Source organism: Bolinopsis microptera, chromosome 7, assembly GCF_026151205.1.
Source record: "Bolinopsis microptera isolate Bmic1 chromosome 7, MBARI_Bmic_1.0, whole genome shotgun sequence".
In the NCBI taxonomy this organism is placed as follows: Eukaryota; Metazoa; Ctenophora; class Tentaculata; order Lobata; family Bolinopsidae; genus Bolinopsis; species Bolinopsis microptera.
Window position 1 is genome coordinate 7,416,556 of NC_087078.1, and position 21,110 is coordinate 7,437,665.

General features: G+C 37.8%; 1 protein-coding gene across 2 annotated transcripts in view; it reads right to left on the reverse strand.

Moving 5' to 3' along the window:
- Window positions 1–21,110, reverse strand: part of LOC134818283 (citron Rho-interacting kinase-like) — a 52,315-nt gene that overhangs the window by 16,493 nt on the left and 14,712 nt on the right. The window contains exons 4-19 of one of the 2 annotated variants that reach the window (XM_063827772.1): window positions 20,815–21,063; window positions 20,117–20,232; window positions 19,262–19,376; window positions 18,428–18,533; window positions 18,026–18,158; window positions 17,389–17,532; window positions 15,321–15,438; window positions 15,053–15,145; window positions 14,506–14,604; window positions 14,199–14,339; window positions 13,960–14,057; window positions 10,616–10,766; window positions 9,070–9,273; window positions 6,383–6,513; window positions 2,666–2,767; window positions 1,968–2,072 (exon numbers count right to left, since the gene is read on the reverse strand). In XM_063827772.1, coding sequence (XP_063683842.1) covers window positions 1,968–2,072; window positions 2,666–2,767; window positions 6,383–6,513; window positions 9,070–9,273; window positions 10,616–10,766; window positions 13,960–14,057; window positions 14,199–14,339; window positions 14,506–14,604; window positions 15,053–15,145; window positions 15,321–15,438; window positions 17,389–17,532; window positions 18,026–18,158; window positions 18,428–18,533; window positions 19,262–19,376; window positions 20,117–20,232; window positions 20,815–21,063 — 2,105 coding nt within the window. Of the gene's footprint in view, window positions 1–1,967; window positions 2,073–2,665; window positions 2,768–6,382; window positions 6,514–9,069; window positions 9,274–10,615; window positions 10,767–13,959; window positions 14,061–14,198; window positions 14,340–14,505; window positions 14,605–15,052; window positions 15,146–15,320; window positions 15,439–17,388; window positions 17,533–18,025; window positions 18,159–18,427; window positions 18,534–19,261; window positions 19,377–20,116; window positions 20,233–20,814; window positions 21,064–21,110 lie in introns of both variants that reach the window. The other variant, XM_063827771.1, reaches the window with a different exon arrangement.

Sequence of the window (21,110 nt, forward strand, 5' to 3'; positions counted from 1 at the left end):
AATGCTACGTTTCTGAGTTATTGGCGAAAACATATTTTAATCATTTAAATCAAGGATATATCGGAATATGAAGTTCCTATTGATTTTTAAATAATATGTGCAACCGTTTAATAACGCCATAATATCTGTAAAACAACGTTTAAAGTAGCTAATGTTGTAAAACATTTACGTTCAGAATTTTTGGTATAAATGGTTGCCAATTACTCGAAAAGATAGGTATTTAAATACATTATTCATAAAGTTGGCTAAAGATATGGCCAATGGCCATAAGTGCAGGATGATATTTGCAATTGCCTAGTAGTAGTAACTATTCGGCAAAAAAGGATCAAAACCTATTCGGCAAAAAAGGATCAAAACCTATTCTTTTAATCAACTAATTTATTAATCAATAAAAAACACTTATATAAGTGTAGAACATCGTTAAGACACCTGATAATATAATAAGTAATATACTTATTTTGTATAAAGTACACATTGTAAAAGTATTGTACGATGAAATACATGGCACGGCATTAGGGCTCGACATATTTTCGTTGTACAAATTTACAGTATAGTAAAGTGTTTACAATACACTAATATTTAGATGTAATGAAGGGGTATCTAAGAAGATGTATGTTGTACATTATAATGTGAAATGACAAAGTCTCTTTCTTTGGTTCTAGCTCATTATTACATACGTCATGCAATGATTATGAACTTGTGTAATTATATTACTTGATCAATGATCAGTCCCATAAAATATTTCCATGGCCTTTGTTAATTGTCTTTAAATCTCGGTGGTCTATGAGAAAGTAATGATTGGATATTTTTGGGGGTGATGCAACGTCAATTAATGTCAATTAATGTCAATTAATGTCGATTAATGTCAATTAATGTCAATGTCAGTTTTTCAAAATTTTGGAATACTGACATTAATTGACATGATATTTTTCGACCAGAGATTATGTAGTTCTACCATATTTTTAGCACTTTAGAACGTTTATATCATCAATTTATTCACAACTATCACATGTGGAAATGTGAAATGTGAAAAAAATTCAGATCATTAAACGATAAAACTAAAATAATACGGTTTTCCGAAATTTAATTTTCTTAAATGGGCGTGGCCATCCAAGGGCGTGGTTCTCAACATCATCAGAACTTAAAACCCACATTAAACGAAATGCCTTCATGACATTTATATTTGAATAACGAATCTTAAACAGCTAACATTACTCCTTCATACAAAAAAAAGCCGATTCTAGATATTTTACCTGTATAAGAAACCAATAAAATATGGGCGTGGCCGGTGGGGACTGAAGATGAAGAGTTGGAAGCTGAAATTTTTTTTTGTGGTCTTTGAACCTAAGGATCAACAGATAAGAACATACTCATAATTATTCAAGGACATTTTGTTTTTTTGAACCGGTCTAACTTACATCTAGACGTGAATATCTAGAATATTTATCGAATAATGATAATCTCAAATTTCAAGACAAATTAATGTCAATTAATGTCAATTAATGTCAATTAATGTCAATTAATGTCAATTAATGTCAATAAATGTCAATTAATGTCAATTAATGTCAATTAATGTCAATTAATGTCAATGTCAGTTTGGGGTTTTTATGGAATACTGACATTAATTGACGTTGCATCACCCCCATATTTTTAAAATGCAAAACAAATGTTGTTTGGAATGTTATCAGTTGCACTACGTCACCAATTATCATAACTACCATAATTATTAATTATACTAATACTATGACTCAATTTATTTGTTTCCTTTAAATCATCTTTCTTCTACAATCGAAATAGCAGGACCTCGACAAACTTAACCAATATCCTTCTAGGAGTGTGCCTCAATCAAACTGATGCAGGGTACTAGTGTACTACACAAACCAGGGAACCGGTTCTTAGATATTATAAGAAATAGGAAATATTTTATAATTGTAATTAACTAATCGACTAATTATTTAATTAATTACCTATCAGAAGAGTTTGTTCTCTCGGTGAGTTTGTTGTGTAATTCCTCGTTCCTGCTCTTCAGTTCCCCGATCTCCTGCTCCAACCTAGATATCTCACCCTGATACCTGAACAGAGCTAGAGTTAGGTAAGGTGTTAAGTGATCGCTAAGTGGTGGTTTAGTGGTGGTTTAGTGGTAATTTAGTGGCGATTTAGAGGTTATTTAGTAATTTAAGCGACCTGTAAATTGTAATTTCAGGTTGAAATCAAAATTTAAAACAAGAGTGTGACAGTTACCGTGTTATTTGTTAAATTTTCTATATTATATAATAATAAATAATAACACTAGGTACACAATATATAATAAATAATAATACTAGCACTGCAACTGTGCAAATTGTTGAACATCAATATTACGTAACTCTAACACAATTAAAAGCCAAAAGTCATCGCTGATCTGTGTAACAATAACATATTCTTGATGATGAGATTGTTGTGAACTAATTGTCACTTAGGTGATATCTAGACGATAGAATCATTACCACTTGTACTGATTGAACGACACAGTAATGGTGACTGATGAGAGGATACAGGATATTGTTTCATTTGAGGAATCTAAATATTATATATAGGAAGGTCTATTTCATAACCATCTAACATTCCAAATTTTCATATTCTAGAGAAACGTAAATAACATGATTACTGAACTAAAACGACGTACTTTGAATCAGACGATGATTTCGTCCTCATAAGTCTAGTTTTTACATTCTCCTTTTCCTCCTCCAGCGTTTTGTTTGAACTCTCAAGCTCTTGTAATTGCAACCTGAAAATAGATTTGAAAATTTCATGAGCCATCTTATGAAACATTTCACGAAAATGAACATGTAGTTGCAGATGATGAATAAATAAATTTGGTAAGTAATTAGTAATCATATCGTATTTCATATCTATTATATATAATAATAAACTTGGCACAAGCCCAGAACTTCTCCTAAAATGACTTCACCAGATTGATGACGGATACCTACTCGGTCTGGCCGTCTGGAAGCCCATAGAATTCCAGTTCAGAAACCGAGTAAGGAGGTGCGGCTACTGATGAGAAGCCTCCTTAAAGTTTATTTGGGTTAGAAACGACATCTGGGTCCCTACCCTCGCACAAGATTATTCTCAATTTTCTTGTTGTGTCCACAACTATACCGTTGATCAGAGTCACATCTGATGACTTCAGTGAAAGGGCTGATGACTTCAGTGAAAGAGCTGGTGACCTAGTGAAAGTGCTGGTGACGATGAGAAAGACCATAAACCAGGGATTCCTTCGGGAGCATGTAAGATTACACCAAAGTTTGTTCGCCAATGGGGTGTGTCTGGGTGTCAAAGATCTTCAAGGTGGGTGCTACTTGTGATGAACTCTAGAAGGATGGGATGGTAATACTCGGTCTGGCCGTCTGGAAGCCCATAGAATTCCAGTTCAGAAACCGAGTAAGGAGGTGCGGCTACTGATGAGAAGCCTCCTTAAAGTTTATTTGGGTTAGAAACGACATCTGGGTCCCTACCCTCGCACAAGATTATTCTCAATTTTCTTGTTGTGTCCACAACTATACCGTTGATCAGAGTCACATCTGATGACTTCAGTGAAAGGGCTGATGACTTCAGTGAAAGAGCTGGTGACCTAGTGAAAGTGCTGGTGACGATGAGAAAGACCATAAACCAGGGATTCCTTCGGGAGCATGTAAGATTATATCCAAAGTTTGTTCGCCAATGGGGTGTGTCTGGGTGTCAAAGATCTTCAAGGTGGGTGCTACTTGTGATGAACTCTAGAAGGATGGGATGGTAATACTCGGTCTGGCCGTCTGGAAGCCCATAGAATTCCAGTTCAGAAACCGAGTAAGGAGGTGCGGCTACTGATGAGAAGCCTCCTTAAAGTTTATTTGGGTTAGAAACGACATCTGGGTCCCTACCCTCGCACAAGATTATTCTCAATTTTCTTGTTGTGTCCACAACTATACCGTTGATCAGAGTCACATCTGATGACTTCAGTGAAAGGGCTGATGACTTCAGTGAAAGAGCTGGTGACCTAGTGAAAGTGCTGGTGACGATGAGAAAGACCATAAACCAGGGATTCCTTCGGGAGCATGTAAGATTATATCCAAAGTTTGTTCGCCAATGGGGTGTGTCTGGGTGTCAAAGATCTTCAAGGTGGGTGCTACTTGTGATGAACTCTAGAAGGATGGGATGGTAATACTCGGTCTGGCCGTCTGGAAGCCCATAGAATTCCAGTTCAGAAACCGAGTAAGGAGGTGCGGCTACTGATGAGAAGCCTCCTTAAAGTTTATTTGGGTTAGAAACGACATCTGGGTCCCTACCCTCGCACAAGATTATTCTCAATTTTCTTGTTGTGTCCACAACTATACCGTTGATCAGAGTCACATCTGATGACTTCAGTGAAAGGGCTGATGACTTCAGTGAAAGAGCTGGTGACCTAGTGAAAGTGCTGGTGACGATGAGAAAGACCATAAACCAGGGATTCCTTCGGGAGCATGTAAGATTATATCCAAAGTTTGTTCGCCAATGGGGTGTGTCTGGGTGTCAAAGATCTTCAAGGTGGGTGCTACTTGTGATGAACTCTAGAAGGATGGGATGGTAATACTCGGTCTGGCCGTCTGGAAGCCCATAGAATTCCAGTTCAGAAACCGAGTAAGGAGGTGCGGCTACTGATGAGAAGCCTCCTTAAAGTTTATTTGGGTTAGAAACGACATCTGGGTCCCTACCCTCGCACAAGATTATTCTCAATTTTCTTGTTGTGTCCACAACTATACCGTTGATCAGAGTCACATCTGATGACTTCAGTGAAAGGGCTGATGACTTCAGTGAAAGAGCTGGTGACCTAGTGAAAGTGCTGGTGACGATGAGAAAGACCATAAACCAGGGATTCCTTCGGGAGCATGTAAGATTATATCCAAAGTTTGTTCGCCAATGGGGTGTGTCTGGGTGTCAAAGATCTTCAAGGTGGGTGCTACTTGTGATGAACTCTAGAAGGATGGGATGGTAATACTCGGTCTGGCCGTCTGGAAGCCCATAGAATTCCAGTTCAGAAACCGAGTAAGGAGGTGCGGCTACTGATGAGAAGCCTCCTTAAAGTTTATTTGGGTTAGAAACGACATCTGGGTCCCTACCCTCGCACAAGATTATTCTCAATTTTCTTGTTGTGTCCACAACTATACCGTTGATCAGAGTCACATCTGATGACTTCAGTGAAAGGGCTGATGACTTCAGTGAAAGAGCTGGTGACCTAGTGAAAGTGCTGGTGACGATGAGAAAGACCATAAACCAGGGATTCCTTCGGGAGCATGTAAGATTATATCCAAAGTTTGTTCGCCAATGGGGTGTGTCTGGGTGTCAAAGATCTTCAAGGTGGGTGCTACTTGTGATGAACTCTAGAAGGATGGGATGGTAATACTCGGTCTGGCCGTCTGGAAGCCCATAGAATTCCAGTTCAGAAACCGAGTAAGGAGGTGCGGCTACTGATGAGAAGCCTCCTTAAAGTTTATTTGGGTTAGAAACGACATCTGGGTCCCTACCCTCGCACAAGATTATTCTCAATTTTCTTGTTGTGTCCACAACTATACCGTTGATCAGAGTCACATCTGATGACTTCAGTGAAAGGGCTGATGACTTCAGTGAAAGAGCTGGTGACCTAGTGAAAGTGCTGGTGACGATGAGAAAGACCATAAACCAGGGATTCCTTCGGGAGCATGTAAGATTATATCCAAAGTTTGTTCGCCAATGGGGTGTGTCTGGGTGTCAAAGATCTTCAAGGTGGGTGCTACTTGTGATGAACTCTAGAAGGATGGGATGGTAATACTCGGTCTGGCCGTCTGGAAGCCCATAGAATTCCAGTTCAGAAACCGAGTAAGGAGGTGCGGCTACTGATGAGAAGCCTCCTTAAAGTTTATTTGGGTTAGAAACGACATCTGGGTCCCTACCCTCGCACAAGATTATTCTCAATTTTCTTGTTGTGTCCACAACTTAAAAAGAATAACAGATTAAAATGTGATGCATACCACAAGAGTTAAATGGTTTTACTTTGTTTGGTTTCATATTCACGATACTAATCTGCCCTTATTATAGAGGTCTACGTCTGACCTATCTAGGGTTTTATTGTGAATCCTTAAAATCAAAATATTGGATAGTTGGATTATTCTGTGCATGCCCTAAGTTAGAGTTGAGCGTTTAGCAGTAATTGTCAAGCTCGGGAATCTTTACAAGAGTTTTTCCAAAATACTTGCGGTGTGTAGACATTATGAGGCCACCGGGTGTCACGTCTAGCAGGTATAGAGTGGGGAGGGGCTCCAACGTTGAAATTGGACATTTTCAGGGAAATTTGGGGCCAAAAGACTAAGTTCATCACGGCACCCAGTTAATTCGAGTGAAATCAAACCTGAATTTCTCATTAGATTTGCGGAGTTCCTCCTTTTCAGTTTCGTGCGTTTTGAAGATGTTGGCGTATCTCTGTTCCAGGTCCTCCAGCAGTGCTCGTCCTTTGTTTTCTATATCTGATGTTAGGTCGACCTGAGGAAAACAGAAAACTTAGTTAATCACCATAGCTTAGGTAACGCATTAGTTACCATTATATAATTAGTAAATTAGTTACCATTAGTTAACATCAGTTACCATTAGTGGTCCACAAGAGGAGTGTGGCAACCCAAGGAGGTGATGCCGGGGAAATTCTCTACGAGAAAATGATTGGGGGAGGCCGAGGGTGGCAGGTCAAACGAGAAGGAATTATAAAATGTCCGGATTCCGGAAGCTGAGATGTTCAGACCAATTAGATAAATAGAAAAAGAGCCACAGCCGAATGAAGAATGCTTTAGGTTACTCCGGTCTGATCCAGTAATTCGGGAACAAACAACTGCAGGGACTACAGTACATTGTAGCATTGTGAAATGTGCAGGGACTACAGTACATTGTGCAATGTGAAGGGACTACAGTACATTGTGCAATGTGCAGGGACCACAGTACATTGTGCAATGAGCAGGGACTACAGTACATTGTACAATGTGCAGGGACTACAATACAATGTGCAGGGACTACAATACATTGTGCAGGGACTGCAATACATTGTGCAATGTGCAGGGACTACAGTACATTGTGCAGGGGCTACAGTACATTGTGCAATGTGCAGGGACTACAGTACATTGTGCAATGTGCAGGGACTACAGTACATTGTGCAAATTTGTGCAGGGACTACAGTACATTGTGCAATGTGCAGGGACTACAGTACATTGTACAATGTGCAGGGACTACAATACATTGTGCAGGGACTACAATACATTGTACAATGTGCAGGGACTACAGTACATTGTACAATGTGCAGGGACTACAATACAATGTGCACTGTGCAGGGACTACAATACATTGTTCAGGGACTGCAATACATTGTGCAATGTGCAGGGACTACAATACATTGTGCAGGGACTACAGTACATTGTGCTATGTGCAGGTGCTCAGACGTCTTATATCAGGTAATACCGGATAGCACTTTCATCTTTTCGTCGCCTCATTTGTTTTTAAAACCCAGAAAATTAACTAAATTTGAGTAACATGATACGGGTGGCTAATGGAAATTCCGTAATGTTTTATCTTTCACACAGAACGAAAACTTTAAATACCATTATCACTCAAAATAGTTTCAGAGGTACATCTTCGGTCAGAAAATCTCTTGTTCGAGTGAGAAGACGCAAGGAACTGTACACAAATTTCATACGCCAGAATACAGACTTTACATAGATTTCACAGGCGAGGGTAATTAACCGAAATTAGTTTCACGCGATTTTAATACCTCACCAAGATTTCATGTCACTGTCATCACAAAATTTATCATCATTATGCATTATTGCTAGTAATATGGGAGTAATATTATGATGACATAACATCGCATATTTTAATGTGTGTAAGTTTGTATGAGGGTGTGTGTGTGTGTGAGTGTATGTGATTGTCATACCACATACAACTTAAAATCAGGACCCCAAACGCTGGCATCAGTAATAATCTATTTTTAGACTACATCATGTTATCATACTGCAAAGTTGATGTCATCGAATTAAAATTTTACTGTGACGTAACAGCATTTTCAAGACATCATTTCACATGACGATTTGCCCAAACAATTGCTTTCAGGAGAGCGGTTCAGACCAGGTTCCAGCTGTAAGTATTCAGTTATATACGACGGGGAACGATTAGTAAATCTATGTCATCTCATTAATAAAACTGTGGCAGACGTGTAGCGTGAGAAGTTTGGTATCAAGTTGTTAAGTTCAAAGTGGTGAATTTATATAACATGCTCTCAAACCAAGTTTTAGTATAACCCAACGTTGAGATCCAGACCTCAAACGTTGCTTGGGAGCCTGGTATATTGAGTACTAGTTATCCTGGAAAAGTGCTAAATAATAATGGAAGAGTATGCTATATATAATATGAGAAGTTAGATGATACGAGAGAAGAAGCCCTATATTAAGTGCTGATGTGTTGAAATGAGTAGATATTGGCAGCCCCTCCACCTAAACAATATAACCGACCCAACCCACCACCCACCCCATATAGACTGTGTTATTACAACTTTATCTTGTGTCCAGCCTGATTGTGTCCGGATTGTAGGGTAGAAAGGAATGTGCTGGTTTTGAGAAAACAAACCAAAAATGGTAAACGGAAACTATTTGAAATAGTTGTGCTGATTGTTTTTCCGGATTGTGACGGAAGTAAAGTGTGCATCTGCAAGTTACAAAGATTATCTTATTTGTTTACTGTGGAGGTCCAGGAAGCTAAAACCGAAGGAGACAAAATAATATCTACATTTCAGTGTTCCTTCAAATTACTTGACACGGGTTGACACCCATAGCTGATAAATGATAATAGGTATCAAAACACAAGGATGTCCTCACCAATTATGAATCCGACTACTACGCCAAAATCAGACTATGCAATGTTCAAATGTTTTTGGAAATGGACTTGACTCAAGCGAAATTTTATGGGGATTCTTAATATGCAATCGATACGAAAATTGTTAAGCGGGAGACTTTCAATTATTAATTATCACTCGTCATGATATCACACGTGACAAATAAATACCTTATCATCAAGAGATTTCTGCAGGTATTCGTTTCTGTTCTTAAGCTCCATCAGTTCCCGCTCCTGCGCACTGTTACTGCTGCTCTTTGCGGTGTTCAGCTCGCGCTGCAGGTCCCCGCAGTCCGTGCGCGCTTTATCCAGCATAACTTGCAGATCCTGCTCACTGTTCTGACTCGCGCGCAACCTTTCCTCAGACTTGTTGTGCTGAAATACAGAGTGATTAATTATAGTTGTTACAGTAAAGCTACAAAATTGTGATTCTATAGTAAAATCTAAAAACGTTTTGTGATTGGTCGGTTATTTTGATTCAGAGCTTGTGATTGGAGCGTTGGACGTAGTGTGAGCAGCACTAGTCTCCGATGATGCGGTCCTGTCACAACAAACCGTAGAAGTAAAGTATGTGGTATACTTAGAACTGCAGAACTTGAAATACCAGGCCAGGTAAACACTTAAACACGACTTTCGCATACTTCTCTCTGATGTATATTTAACAGTGGGTTGAGGAGCTCTCAGTCTCGATGAGCGGGCCCACCCAACGTTAAACACAACATTGCAGTGATTACGAAAACATTGCAGGAATACTTAACATTCACAGTATGTTTAAATTGCACCTCATAGATGATCTTTCATAACACCAGTAAAGAATGTAGCTGGAATGTAATGTATCATAGGTGTATGGGAAGCATGCAGACTTAACGTGGACACTAATTCCTAGAAGCGAGCACCACTTGCATATCTGGTGTGAGGGGGGCTCGGTCACTAATTCCAGGCATACATCACAATCCATATCTTAAGGGAGGGGGGCACTAATTCTCAGCAATAGCGTAGAGCACCACTTGTATATCGGAGAGGGGGGCCTTTATTTTGGGCATTTTGCAGCAAATGACACCTGAGCCCCCCTTTATTGCAGGATAGTATACAGATCTTGCTATGTTAAAAACTCAGCTGCGTAATATAAGATCGCGTGTAAAAGCCGATTATCTCACATATTAACGAGTTATTAATGACTTGCTGCAGTGTTATTCTACAGTTATTACAGCGTGAACTATCTCTAACACAGATACCAGATACCAGATATTATCTGGTGATACAGATTACGTAGTATCAGCTAAATGTGTGATTGATAGAATGTTACTGGACTCAATTATGTGGCATCTATCCGGTGCAATCAGGTCACAATTCTAATGCTCTCTGACAGAAATACTGCCAATTCAGACAGTATTAGTTCCAGAATACATCTCACAAATTATCGACTGGATAAATTCAGGATTTATTCAGCCGAACAGTCGAATGTAATGTGCATATTAGGGATTCTCTAAGCCTTTTAAATGTTGAATCAGTGACGTCATCAAGATCAACAGTAAAACGAGAAGCAAACAGAACTGCACTATTTCATTATAGGATGCAGTGAAACTATCGGACTACGATGAATGAGGACTTGCCATCCCATGGCAACATTAAAATATATCGACTCAGTTACATCGCTTCCTCAAATTATTTGTTATATTTTAGTGTTGGAAGTATTAAACTATGCGTAATGCGTTACCTCATCTGTTTTAGCAAGGAGTTCAGACTGAAGATCTGACAGTTTCTTTCTCAGTTTCTCAGTGTCCACAGCATATTTAGTCTGAGAATCGACTATGTTCTTCTTCTGAACTTTACTCTTATCTGTTAGTTGCAGTAGCTCCTCTTCTAACCTGAACATAAATATTATTTTATTATTATTATTTTCAATCTTACAAATATCAACAATCCTAAAATAATTTAGAACCAAAACGTGATCCTTTGTAAGGATTGACTTGTACTCAAGTATAAAATTGAAAAGTTCACCCCAATATCTACGATCACTAGCAATGTTATTTCATACTAGTAGTAGACGGAGTGCAACAAAATGTCGCATAACTTAAAGTTTAAACTAGACTTAGACTAAACGAGACTAGACTAAACTAGACTTGTATGAAAAGGTTTTGAGCGTAAGTCTAAGTTTTAACCAGCTTTTATTTTAAGTGCGCCAAATTCTCAGGAAATTGGTGATAAATTTATGTCAACTGTTAACCAATTTTCATTAATTGTTGCTAAACATTCATTAATTTTCTTACTTTTTCAATCCAAAACACACTGCATGATATCATAATTATTGAATAATCATATGATTGACGAGCTAAGCCAGCTGACTGAGTCTCAGCATATGACAACTTCCTGTTATTAATTAAACTAATTAACAATTCTCAAGTCAAATTATTTGACATGGACGGTGGACAAAGATTCTATTTCGAGGAGGGAAAGTGGTGTTAGCAACCTGCAACATACACCGCATTACACCGGACATTATTATGACAATGTGTTACATTGTAACATTATATGTGATGTAATTTAAGCCACATTATAGATATTAAACATATTCACAGGATTTATAACAAACGGCCGTTTTTGTGAATATCAAATGATATCGTGAAGTTACAATAAAGACGCTGGATTTCATTAAGAACAAAGGAAAAACTATCACTACATAATGAATCGGTAACAACTGATTGAAAAATAGTTTCCTGTTTATTCAGTTACGTATCATTAAATTTCACAATTTAATGATAATGGCTTCATTTCAATTTATGAAACCTGTTCTTTATTTTCTAACCCGACTCCCAAAATATTCCGTAATGAATACTAATAACACATAATATTGTAATGAAGATAAACGAACAGCGGTCTTGTACTAATTTACAGCCCACAAAAATACGTCGTTTGCAAAACTGTAACAGAATCCACATTTTAGTGACACAGCATGTTACCCTAATAAACGTGTTATCTTTCGGAATATTGCTTGAACACATTTCTGGGAAATGTACATTGTATAACATTGTAAAACATTGTACAGCATTTTATGTAACACGCACATTATAAAAAACACTGAAATTTAAATATTTTAACAAATTCCAGACGCGATTCACCACGAGACAGCTCTCACTAATATTACTAATAATAATATGATAAAGCAGTTACATAATATATTATAAATTTGTTGTACTATCCCACCTCTCTATCGACTATCTCGGAGTAAAGTAGTAGCTCAATAACAACAGATAATCTCGTCAACTAGCCAGACAGACGACTGTCAACTACAAAGTTCTATAAACTGGCACAAAGTTACTAATTGTGATCAGTCAGATTTCCCGAACACTCACTAACACTCACTAAGACATGGCCGCGATATTATAGTATTATGTTAAAGTAGATACTTTGAAGTAGCAAGTAGGCTGACAATTGACATGCTGGACAAATTCCTGTGTTCACAACTTGGGCTATACTATATTACTTGTTTGGAACGTCTGAAACGTGGGGTTTGTAGCCTGTTTGGAACGTCTGGGATGTCAGTCTTATTTAGTTCCCCAGTCTCGTGCGAGGATCAAAACTAAGTGATATTCTCAACACAATACTTACAGTCTACAAAGAACTGATCGATGAGCCGCGGTGTGATTGGTCAATCGCTGTCACTTGTCATAACAAGGTTAACAACAAGCTAAGGGAAACCAGAGACCCGCTTGTCACGTGTCATAACAAGGTTAACAACAAGCTAACGGTGACCAGAGACCCGCTTGTCACGTGTCATAACAAGGTTAACAACAAGCTAACGGTGACCAGAGACCCGCTTGTCACGTGCCATAACAAGGTTAACAACAAGCTAAGGGTGACCAGAGACCCGCTTGTCACGTGTCATAACAAGGTTAACAACAAGCTAAGGGTGACCAGGAACCCGCTTGTCACGTGTCATAACAAGGTTAACAACAAGCTTAGGGTGACCAGAGACCCGCTTGTCACGTGTCATAACAAGGTTAACAACAAGCTAAGGGTAACCAGGAACCCGCTTGTCACGTGTCATAACAAGGTTAACAACAAGCTAAGGGTGACCAGGAACCCGCTTGTCACTTGTCATAACAAGGTTAACAACAAGCTAAGGGTAACCAGGAACCCGCTTGTCACGTGTCATAACAAGGTTAACAACAAGCTAAGGGTGACCAGGAACCCGCTTGTCACTTGTCATAACAAGGTTAACAACAAGCTAAGGGTAACCAGGAACCCGCTTGTCACGTGTCATAACAAGGTTAACAACAAGCTAACGGTGACCAGAGACCCGCTTGTCACGTGTCATAACAAGGTTAACAACAAGCTAAGGGTAACCAGGAACCCGCTTGTCACGTGTCATAACAAGGTTAACAACAAGCTAACGGTGACCAGAGACCCGCTTGTCACGTGTCATAACAAGGTTAACAACAAGCTAAGGGTGGCCAGAGACCCGCTTGTCACGTGTCATAACAAGGTTAACAACAAGCTTAGGGTGACCAGAGACCCGCTTGTCACTTGTCATAACAAGGTTAACAACAAGCTAAGGGTGACCAGGAACCCGCTTGTCACGTGTCATAAAAACTCGAGAGACTGTGGGATACTGAAGGGAAAGGAAGCAGTTCTAAAGAGCGCTTCTCAAACACAAGGATATATCTTGTGAACTTGGCTAGTATATATGAAACATTTGACATGCGGTTGTAGAGTGGGCTATGTGCCTCGCCGGGCTAAAGTAGTGGATGTCCTTGCTGTACGGCAAGTTAAACAAGGAACTGAAACTACTAGGTTCCGTACAGATTCAACTCTGCACCCATGTCAATATGTTCATTGTATGCAAGCCTCTTGATTTATAACAAGGTTAACAACAAGCTAAGGGTGACCAGAGACCCGCTTGAAACCAGTTTACAGTTTATTTGATGCTGCTGTATACCACATAACTTTTATAATTATGTTGAAAATTGGAGAAAATTGGCAACTCTTTTACTCTTCGGTCTAACATTCACTGAGTTTCCTAATCAAGAATTAGCTGATGTAATACAAAAGGAATCTTACCTAGATTTCTGGCGCTGGAGCACATCTCCCTGCTGTTCCATCTCAGTAATCTTCCTCTTACACTTAAGGAGTTCTTCACTCTCAGTGTCATTGAGTGCCTGCTGTTGAGACCATACAGTCATTTATAAAGATAATTTTAAACCGAAAGTGAAAGTGAAACTTCAACAGATTTTCGCTATCGTATTCGTGGAGTTAGCAACTTAACGTTAAAGTGAAAGAGAAATCGAAAGTGAAACTACCTGCATGCTCGACTTCATATTTCGCTCTACTTCAGCAGATAGTTTCTTATGGTCAGCCTCCAGTTGCTTAAACTGACGTTGTTTGTTGTTCATCTTAGCTTGCAGCAAAACGTTATCTTGTCTCATCTCTTCATTCTCTCTCTGTACAAATAAACGTTAAGAAAATGAAACTATTTTGATAATCACAAAATATGTATCAAAAAGAAAGCGGCAGATTCTTGATTTGCAAGGTTTTATTCATTATTAGTACCTATATAACCTATTAACCTGCAGTAGCTTGACTTTTTATAACGAGCACTGTACTTACACAGACTTCATCAAATGAAGCTTTCTTTTCACCGAGAACAGTCGTTAATTCCTGAACTGCCTGCTTCTTATCTGTATTCTCTATTTGTAACTGGTGAATCTGAAAGTGAAAGTGAAAGTGAAAGTGAAAGTGAACAACTAAACACCTTTCCCAACACTAGGTAGCTACTATATACTGAGCATTATAGGTAGAGAATGTAAAGGTCCAATAAAATGATATATGACAAACTACTTAACATTTCACAAACTTAAAGAGGTGTTCCCAGATTGTCGGCTACCGAGTGCCGACCATATTAATGTAAGTTCAGTCGAGAAGTAACTGTGTCAGGCAGTGGTCACAGTGGCTCACTTTCATTGGGTAATAAATATTTCTGTATTTGCGGCAAGATACGCTGTATACTTTTAAAGGATAATTGTGGAGACAAATATGTCTATAAAATAACATGAACAGACTTGCTTATTTCCTAGAAATTTAAAATGGTGCCGAACTCATGTCTACTTTGTTAATGATATTCATAACATTGAAATATTAAGATTTTGTGACATACCTTTTCTTTGTTTTCTTTAAGTTCCCTGTTTTTCTGCGTGATCTGGGATTCTAATTCTTGGTTGTTACCACCCATTGTGGAACTTGCTGCTACCTAGGACAATAAATTAAAAAGTAACCCTAATTAAAGCGAAGCACTTAATAATAATCGTTGCATTCCACATACTGTAATATCATTAATTACATTCCAAAATGCAACAAAACTGACTGTACGTGGCCTGGGTTGAGGTATGATCACTTAAAACCAACACCATTATCATTAGTTTTACCTGAGCGGCGTCGACAAGGTTTTTACTGAAGCTAAACCCACAGAAAGGAAGATCATGTCCGGTAAAGTTGGTCGAACGACTCCCGAATTTGCCTCCGTTTCGTAAAGCTCTGTTCTGACTGAAACACACGCAGAATGTGATATGATTACGTAATTATATAATTAAATGATCTTACACTTTTGTGTACAAGATAGACATCGCTTTATATTGAGTGTTTTCATTGAGGAGTGTTTTAATGAGCTATCTGAAATGATAATAATATCACGTGACTTCTTGGTGTTAGCTACAAAAACACCAAGACGTGCTGAAACAGTTCTACTCTCAATTCAAAAAGCGTTTTTACACCGTTTCCAAATTCCAGCTCACATTCTATCACAGTACAAAAAACAAAATAAACCATACTTTTTCCTTGTGCACTGAATTTTTTAACATATTTTGCCAGGAATTTTAAAAATCCTTGCAGTACAGTAAGATACTTATTCTTTACTTTGTATAGGTAAGTGAGAACCGAGAGTTCCCTTTGATGTTATGTTAAATTCTTCACCCAGCCTAACCCAGATTCTAGACATCGACTTGCTATAATAACTTAGCTTAAGCAAAATACAGGGTTTTAATTAGAACACGTTTTACAGCTTGCAGACACTAGAGAGATACAAATATTTCTGTTCACCAATAACTTAAGGGATAGCGCCCAAAGTCAGCTCGTCGCTGTATAAGAAGGGTGTGCCAGGTATTTTATTAATCCCGCCTCCTCCAGCTCCCCCCTCCCCCACCAATAGAATCAATAGTGTAAGGAGCAATGCGTCTACAATACAACGCAGGTGAGAACTCATACAAGTTGAGTGTCAGTTAAAACAGAGCTCTACTTTTTTACTGGCACCTGTCATAGTAATACTGCATGTTATTACTGTCATACTACTGGACACGTTTATCTTACTGTTTTTATAATCTTATTATGTAACATATTATTACCAAATCTAGAATTCAGACGTGACGTTTATGTAAATCCTGAATTTTAAGTTATAATGTTTAGTTTAAATTTAATTTATTTTTAATGATTATAAAGACGTGACGGTTTAAAAGCAGCGCTTATACCTCGTTTACCAGGTTACGCCTTTACATGATGGATACAGTCCTGGAGGCGACGCACGATAGGGAACATAATAATATATCATAGTATCCTATATTATATCGTATTAGATAATATAATAAGCTTACAGTAATTAAATCGGCAAAAATTTAATAAATTGGATCGTTGAAAGAAGTAAGTTTGCTTGGTACTAGTAACATTCTGATTTTGGACAACTCTAAAAGTTACATTTTTATGATTTCTTTGTGCTAACTGCTATGCTATGATAAATTAATTATTGTGACACAGATTGGCTAAAGAGTCATGCTATTGAATTTTCATTACGTATAACTGCTGTCTCATATCATTAAAAATCACGTATTTATGTTGATGCCACCTATTAAGTAATCGTAGATTCGAAAGAAGATAAATAGTAACCACGTACTGATTCCACAGTAATTAATTGAATCAAGAACAATTCCTGATCGTTTCTAAACGAGGAGGATGTACAAGTGAATATTAGCGTTTGTGTTGAAAAACAATCAGAAATAGATATCTTATAATATATATATGACACTCAATATCTTTTAGTGCTACCACTATTAGCCTCATCAAATCGATCACATGACTTTCATTGTCAAGAAGAAAACACTGGTAACCTGGTAATTGGTAACCTGGTAACTGGTTACCTGTATATATGTATATTTAGTATAACCTGGTAACCTAGTAACCTGTATTTAACCTGATAACCTGTAACCTATATAACTGATAACCTGATAACCTGATAACCTGTTAACCTGATAACCTGATAACCTGATAACCTGATAAACTGATAACCTGATAACTTGTTAACCTGATAACCTGATGACCTGATAACCTGATAACCTGATAACCTGATAACCTGATAACCTAATAACCTGATAACCTGATAACCTGATAACCTGATAACCTGTAACCTGTATATAACCCTATATAATCACACACAATCACACAAGTTACCTAGGAGCGAGATCCTCGTAGTCAAAGTGAGACACGTCGTCAATGCTCCTCAGCTCCGGTACAAAAGGCGGGAGAGCCGTTAGGATGGAGTCCCAGGATGTTTTGGAGAAGAACACGTGGTCTTTTAGTCCAGTGAAATCTAACCTGGACAAATCAATGTTAAATATTTGTGGGATTACTGGTATGTTTTATCTCACTTGTTGTATTTTTTATAGGCATTTAATAAGGCATTTTAATAAGGCATTTTTTCAACCTAGCAAAACAAAACATAATATGACTATATAAATATAATAGGACAATTAAAATCTGGTTCAGGCTTGGAACTTTTCCCTCAAAAAGTTTAGAGTCGAATACAGCCACTGAGCTTGAGGTTTTATAAAATAACACTACATTTTACACAAATTACAGACCAAGTGACCATGTTGTAATTAATTCTTATTGATACCTAACGTCAATCAACATAATGGCAAATACCTTAAGAGCTGCTCCTTAATTAAGAGGAATTTTGTCAATAAACCAACCACTTGAAAACTTATTATTGATACACTAACTAATAAATTAATTGTTGATTATAAAAATTGCTTAACGTATTATTGATACACTAACTAATTAATTAATTACTAATTATAACAATTACCTGACGCGTTGTTTGCAGATAAGACTCCTGATAAGACTGACTCCCTCGTCTGATAATTTCCAGTCATCATCCTCAGGAAATTCCAGTCTTTGTTCGAAGTTCATGATGTTACTGTAAATCTGTACCATCGTGTCTGCCGCGGGATTTGGTTGGTTATATTATATTAAGCGATTTAAATAATCTAAATAGAGTCTTAATTTGATGTACTTTAAGTTTCAAAAAAGATTCAAAATATGTAAGGTTAATATCATAATGATGATCTACAAATTACTTTATATTGCTTTTAACATAACTAGGACCAAAATCTTATTGTCCCTGCCGTCATCTTTCTAGACATATAATCCTAATGTGTTTAATAAGCATTAATTGACTAATTATATAATCAATTAAAGAGTTACACACCGTCAGCGAAGGGTGTCTCTCCGTACAACATCTCGTAAATAACGACACCAAGAGACCACCAATCGCACTCTGTACCGTACGGCTGACAACGTTTACCCTCCATGCTCTGGAAATCAAAATTAAAGCTTATTATTATGTATACAGGGTCAGTATACAAACGTTTGGGCTTTTTACAGTTACTATCTCTTTGGAATAAGTGTCATTTTAATGGCAAGACACGATGCATCACAATTTGGCTTGATCCAATCATTTGAAATATCTAAAAAATGCGAAAATGAACCTTCGTGCGAAAAATTGAATATCTTCATCATTTTATTTGACGGATTATTTGATAGATTCCTCGAACGAGCGATAATCGCAAGTTAAGTCTCAATCGAGCACTGAGTGACTGAGAAATACATCCAAAGGTTTGCACATTAACTTATAATGGCCCTAGCCTGTATAATTAATTAATTAATTATTTTAATAATGAAGGATATGTGAGTGTGGCAACTCCCTCCATACTTTGATATTTACAGTTCATTATTTAAGAATGAGGATATACGCGTATTTATGCGTACATTACATATTTAGTAGAGTACACTGTACAATGTACATAATATTATAAATGAAGATTATGACGTATTAGTTATGCACACACACACCCACATCCACACCCACACCCACCACAAGACAAACAGAACACAGGTCGCGGTATTAAAGCCTGTGATTAAGAACACTACTCCATTTCCAAATTAACACCCTTACTCGTAACCTCTGATTTCACATTTTTACACTAATTTGTAGAACACAAAATCCAGCGTGTTCAAACAGACAAGTCACTCTGAACCTTACCTGTAAAACTTCAGGAGCAATGTAATCAGGAGTCCCTACTGGCATGCCCGTCTGTACTTTACCGTCTATGATGCGGGCCGCGGAGCCAAAGTCGGCTAACTTAACGTGCCCTTTCCTGAAAATTATTCAAGGTTGGAAGTTTTAAAGATTGACATACTGTAACCTGGGGCTTTTGTCAGAGCCTAAATTGTGGCAAGTCACCACACCGAACACAATTCTATTCTTGTTTTGGGGGCTTAGAATTATACCTCGTATTTAACGAATAGTTATTTTAAAATCATGTTTGTACTGATAACGGCTATAATACTTTATTCACACTCTGTTTCAGATAGATTATCCCCATCTTGGTTCAAGAGCTGAGTCAGATCGTGTTGCTATTTTAACGCTTAATACTACAAACTGTATAGTGGCTCACACATCAAGGGAGGGCACTCAAAAACCTGTCAGAGAGATCAGAGATTACTTGAAAATACCCCGACCAAACTGTCATTATATGCTCTGTAACATTGAATTAATCTGTTACTTCACGCAGTAAATATTAGTTTGAGGTCGTTACATTCCGATGTGACTGAATAATCAACGGTGAGCGGTCTTGTAATCAAAAATACATTTTAACAAGATATTTGGTCACGTGTTCCTTGAATTGGGAACACAATTTTGAAACCATGTCACATTTTTATCTGTACGCCAATGGCAATGGTACCTTATATACTGATGATCCTTTGAAATATATTCTACCCTGAGCTTTACATTTAAATTGTCATATATTATTATATTGTAGTCAGACGATTTTTGGCTACCTGACATGGTTGCAGCGTAAAGCGTTATAAAACTATCTGGTTTAAAGATAAGTACCTGTCTAACAAGATGTTATCAGGCTTGATATCTCTGTGGACAAATCCTAGTTCGTGGAGCGCGTTGATCGCGAGCACCATCTCTGCACCGTAAAACTTCAACATTTCCTCATCCATCTGAAAAGTAAATAGCGTATCTACATAAAAGCTTTAAATGTAATTATATCTTAATGAGATGAGAATGATGAGTATGTGACAATCCCGATCTAATGAAATTCATCGAAATAACCGAAAATAAGTTCCTGTCAATCATCATTATGTTCAAAATATACACTTAGTCTTCGATTTCAAAATATTTGTGATAATGACTTCTGCCGAAAGTATTGCCACTGCACTGCACTTGAGTGCAAAAAATTAACTGAATGGCATTGTTGGACATTTGGGACAATTTTGCAGGCAAATTAGTTAATATGGATTAATTCTTGTACAATTGGAATGTTAATTAGTTGACTTGCATTGCTTGTTCCTGAAAGGTGTAGGCAACAGTACAACCTCCGGTAAGAGCTTGTCTAGGTACGTATTGTTTAATTGAAGAGAGTTGCAAGGTAACCGTGTGTTTCAACGTGCCCAGCGTAGGAATCAGTCATGATAGTCAACAGTCGGAAATGTCATAATTTCAAAGTAAAATGACAAGTCATAACTTCAAAGCAAAATCGCAAATAAAGTTTGACTAATCTACAATAATTGCTGAAAACTCACAGTTTGACTCTCTTGTCTGGTCAAGAATGATAACAGATCCCCACCAGGGTGAAACTCCATAACGAGGTACAAGTTCTCGTGGTCTTGAAATGCGTATTCCAGGGCAGTTAACCAGGGACTAGATCCGTTAGCCATAATGTTTCGCTCATTCTCAAAGAACGCAGAAGAGTCTTGGTCAAGAGTAGCTTGTTTGTTGAGAGTTTTCATGGCGTAAACACAGCCAGTGTACTTTTCTCTCACCAGTCGGACCTAGAATTACAAATATTCAAGATGCAATGAAATGGCATGTGAGATGT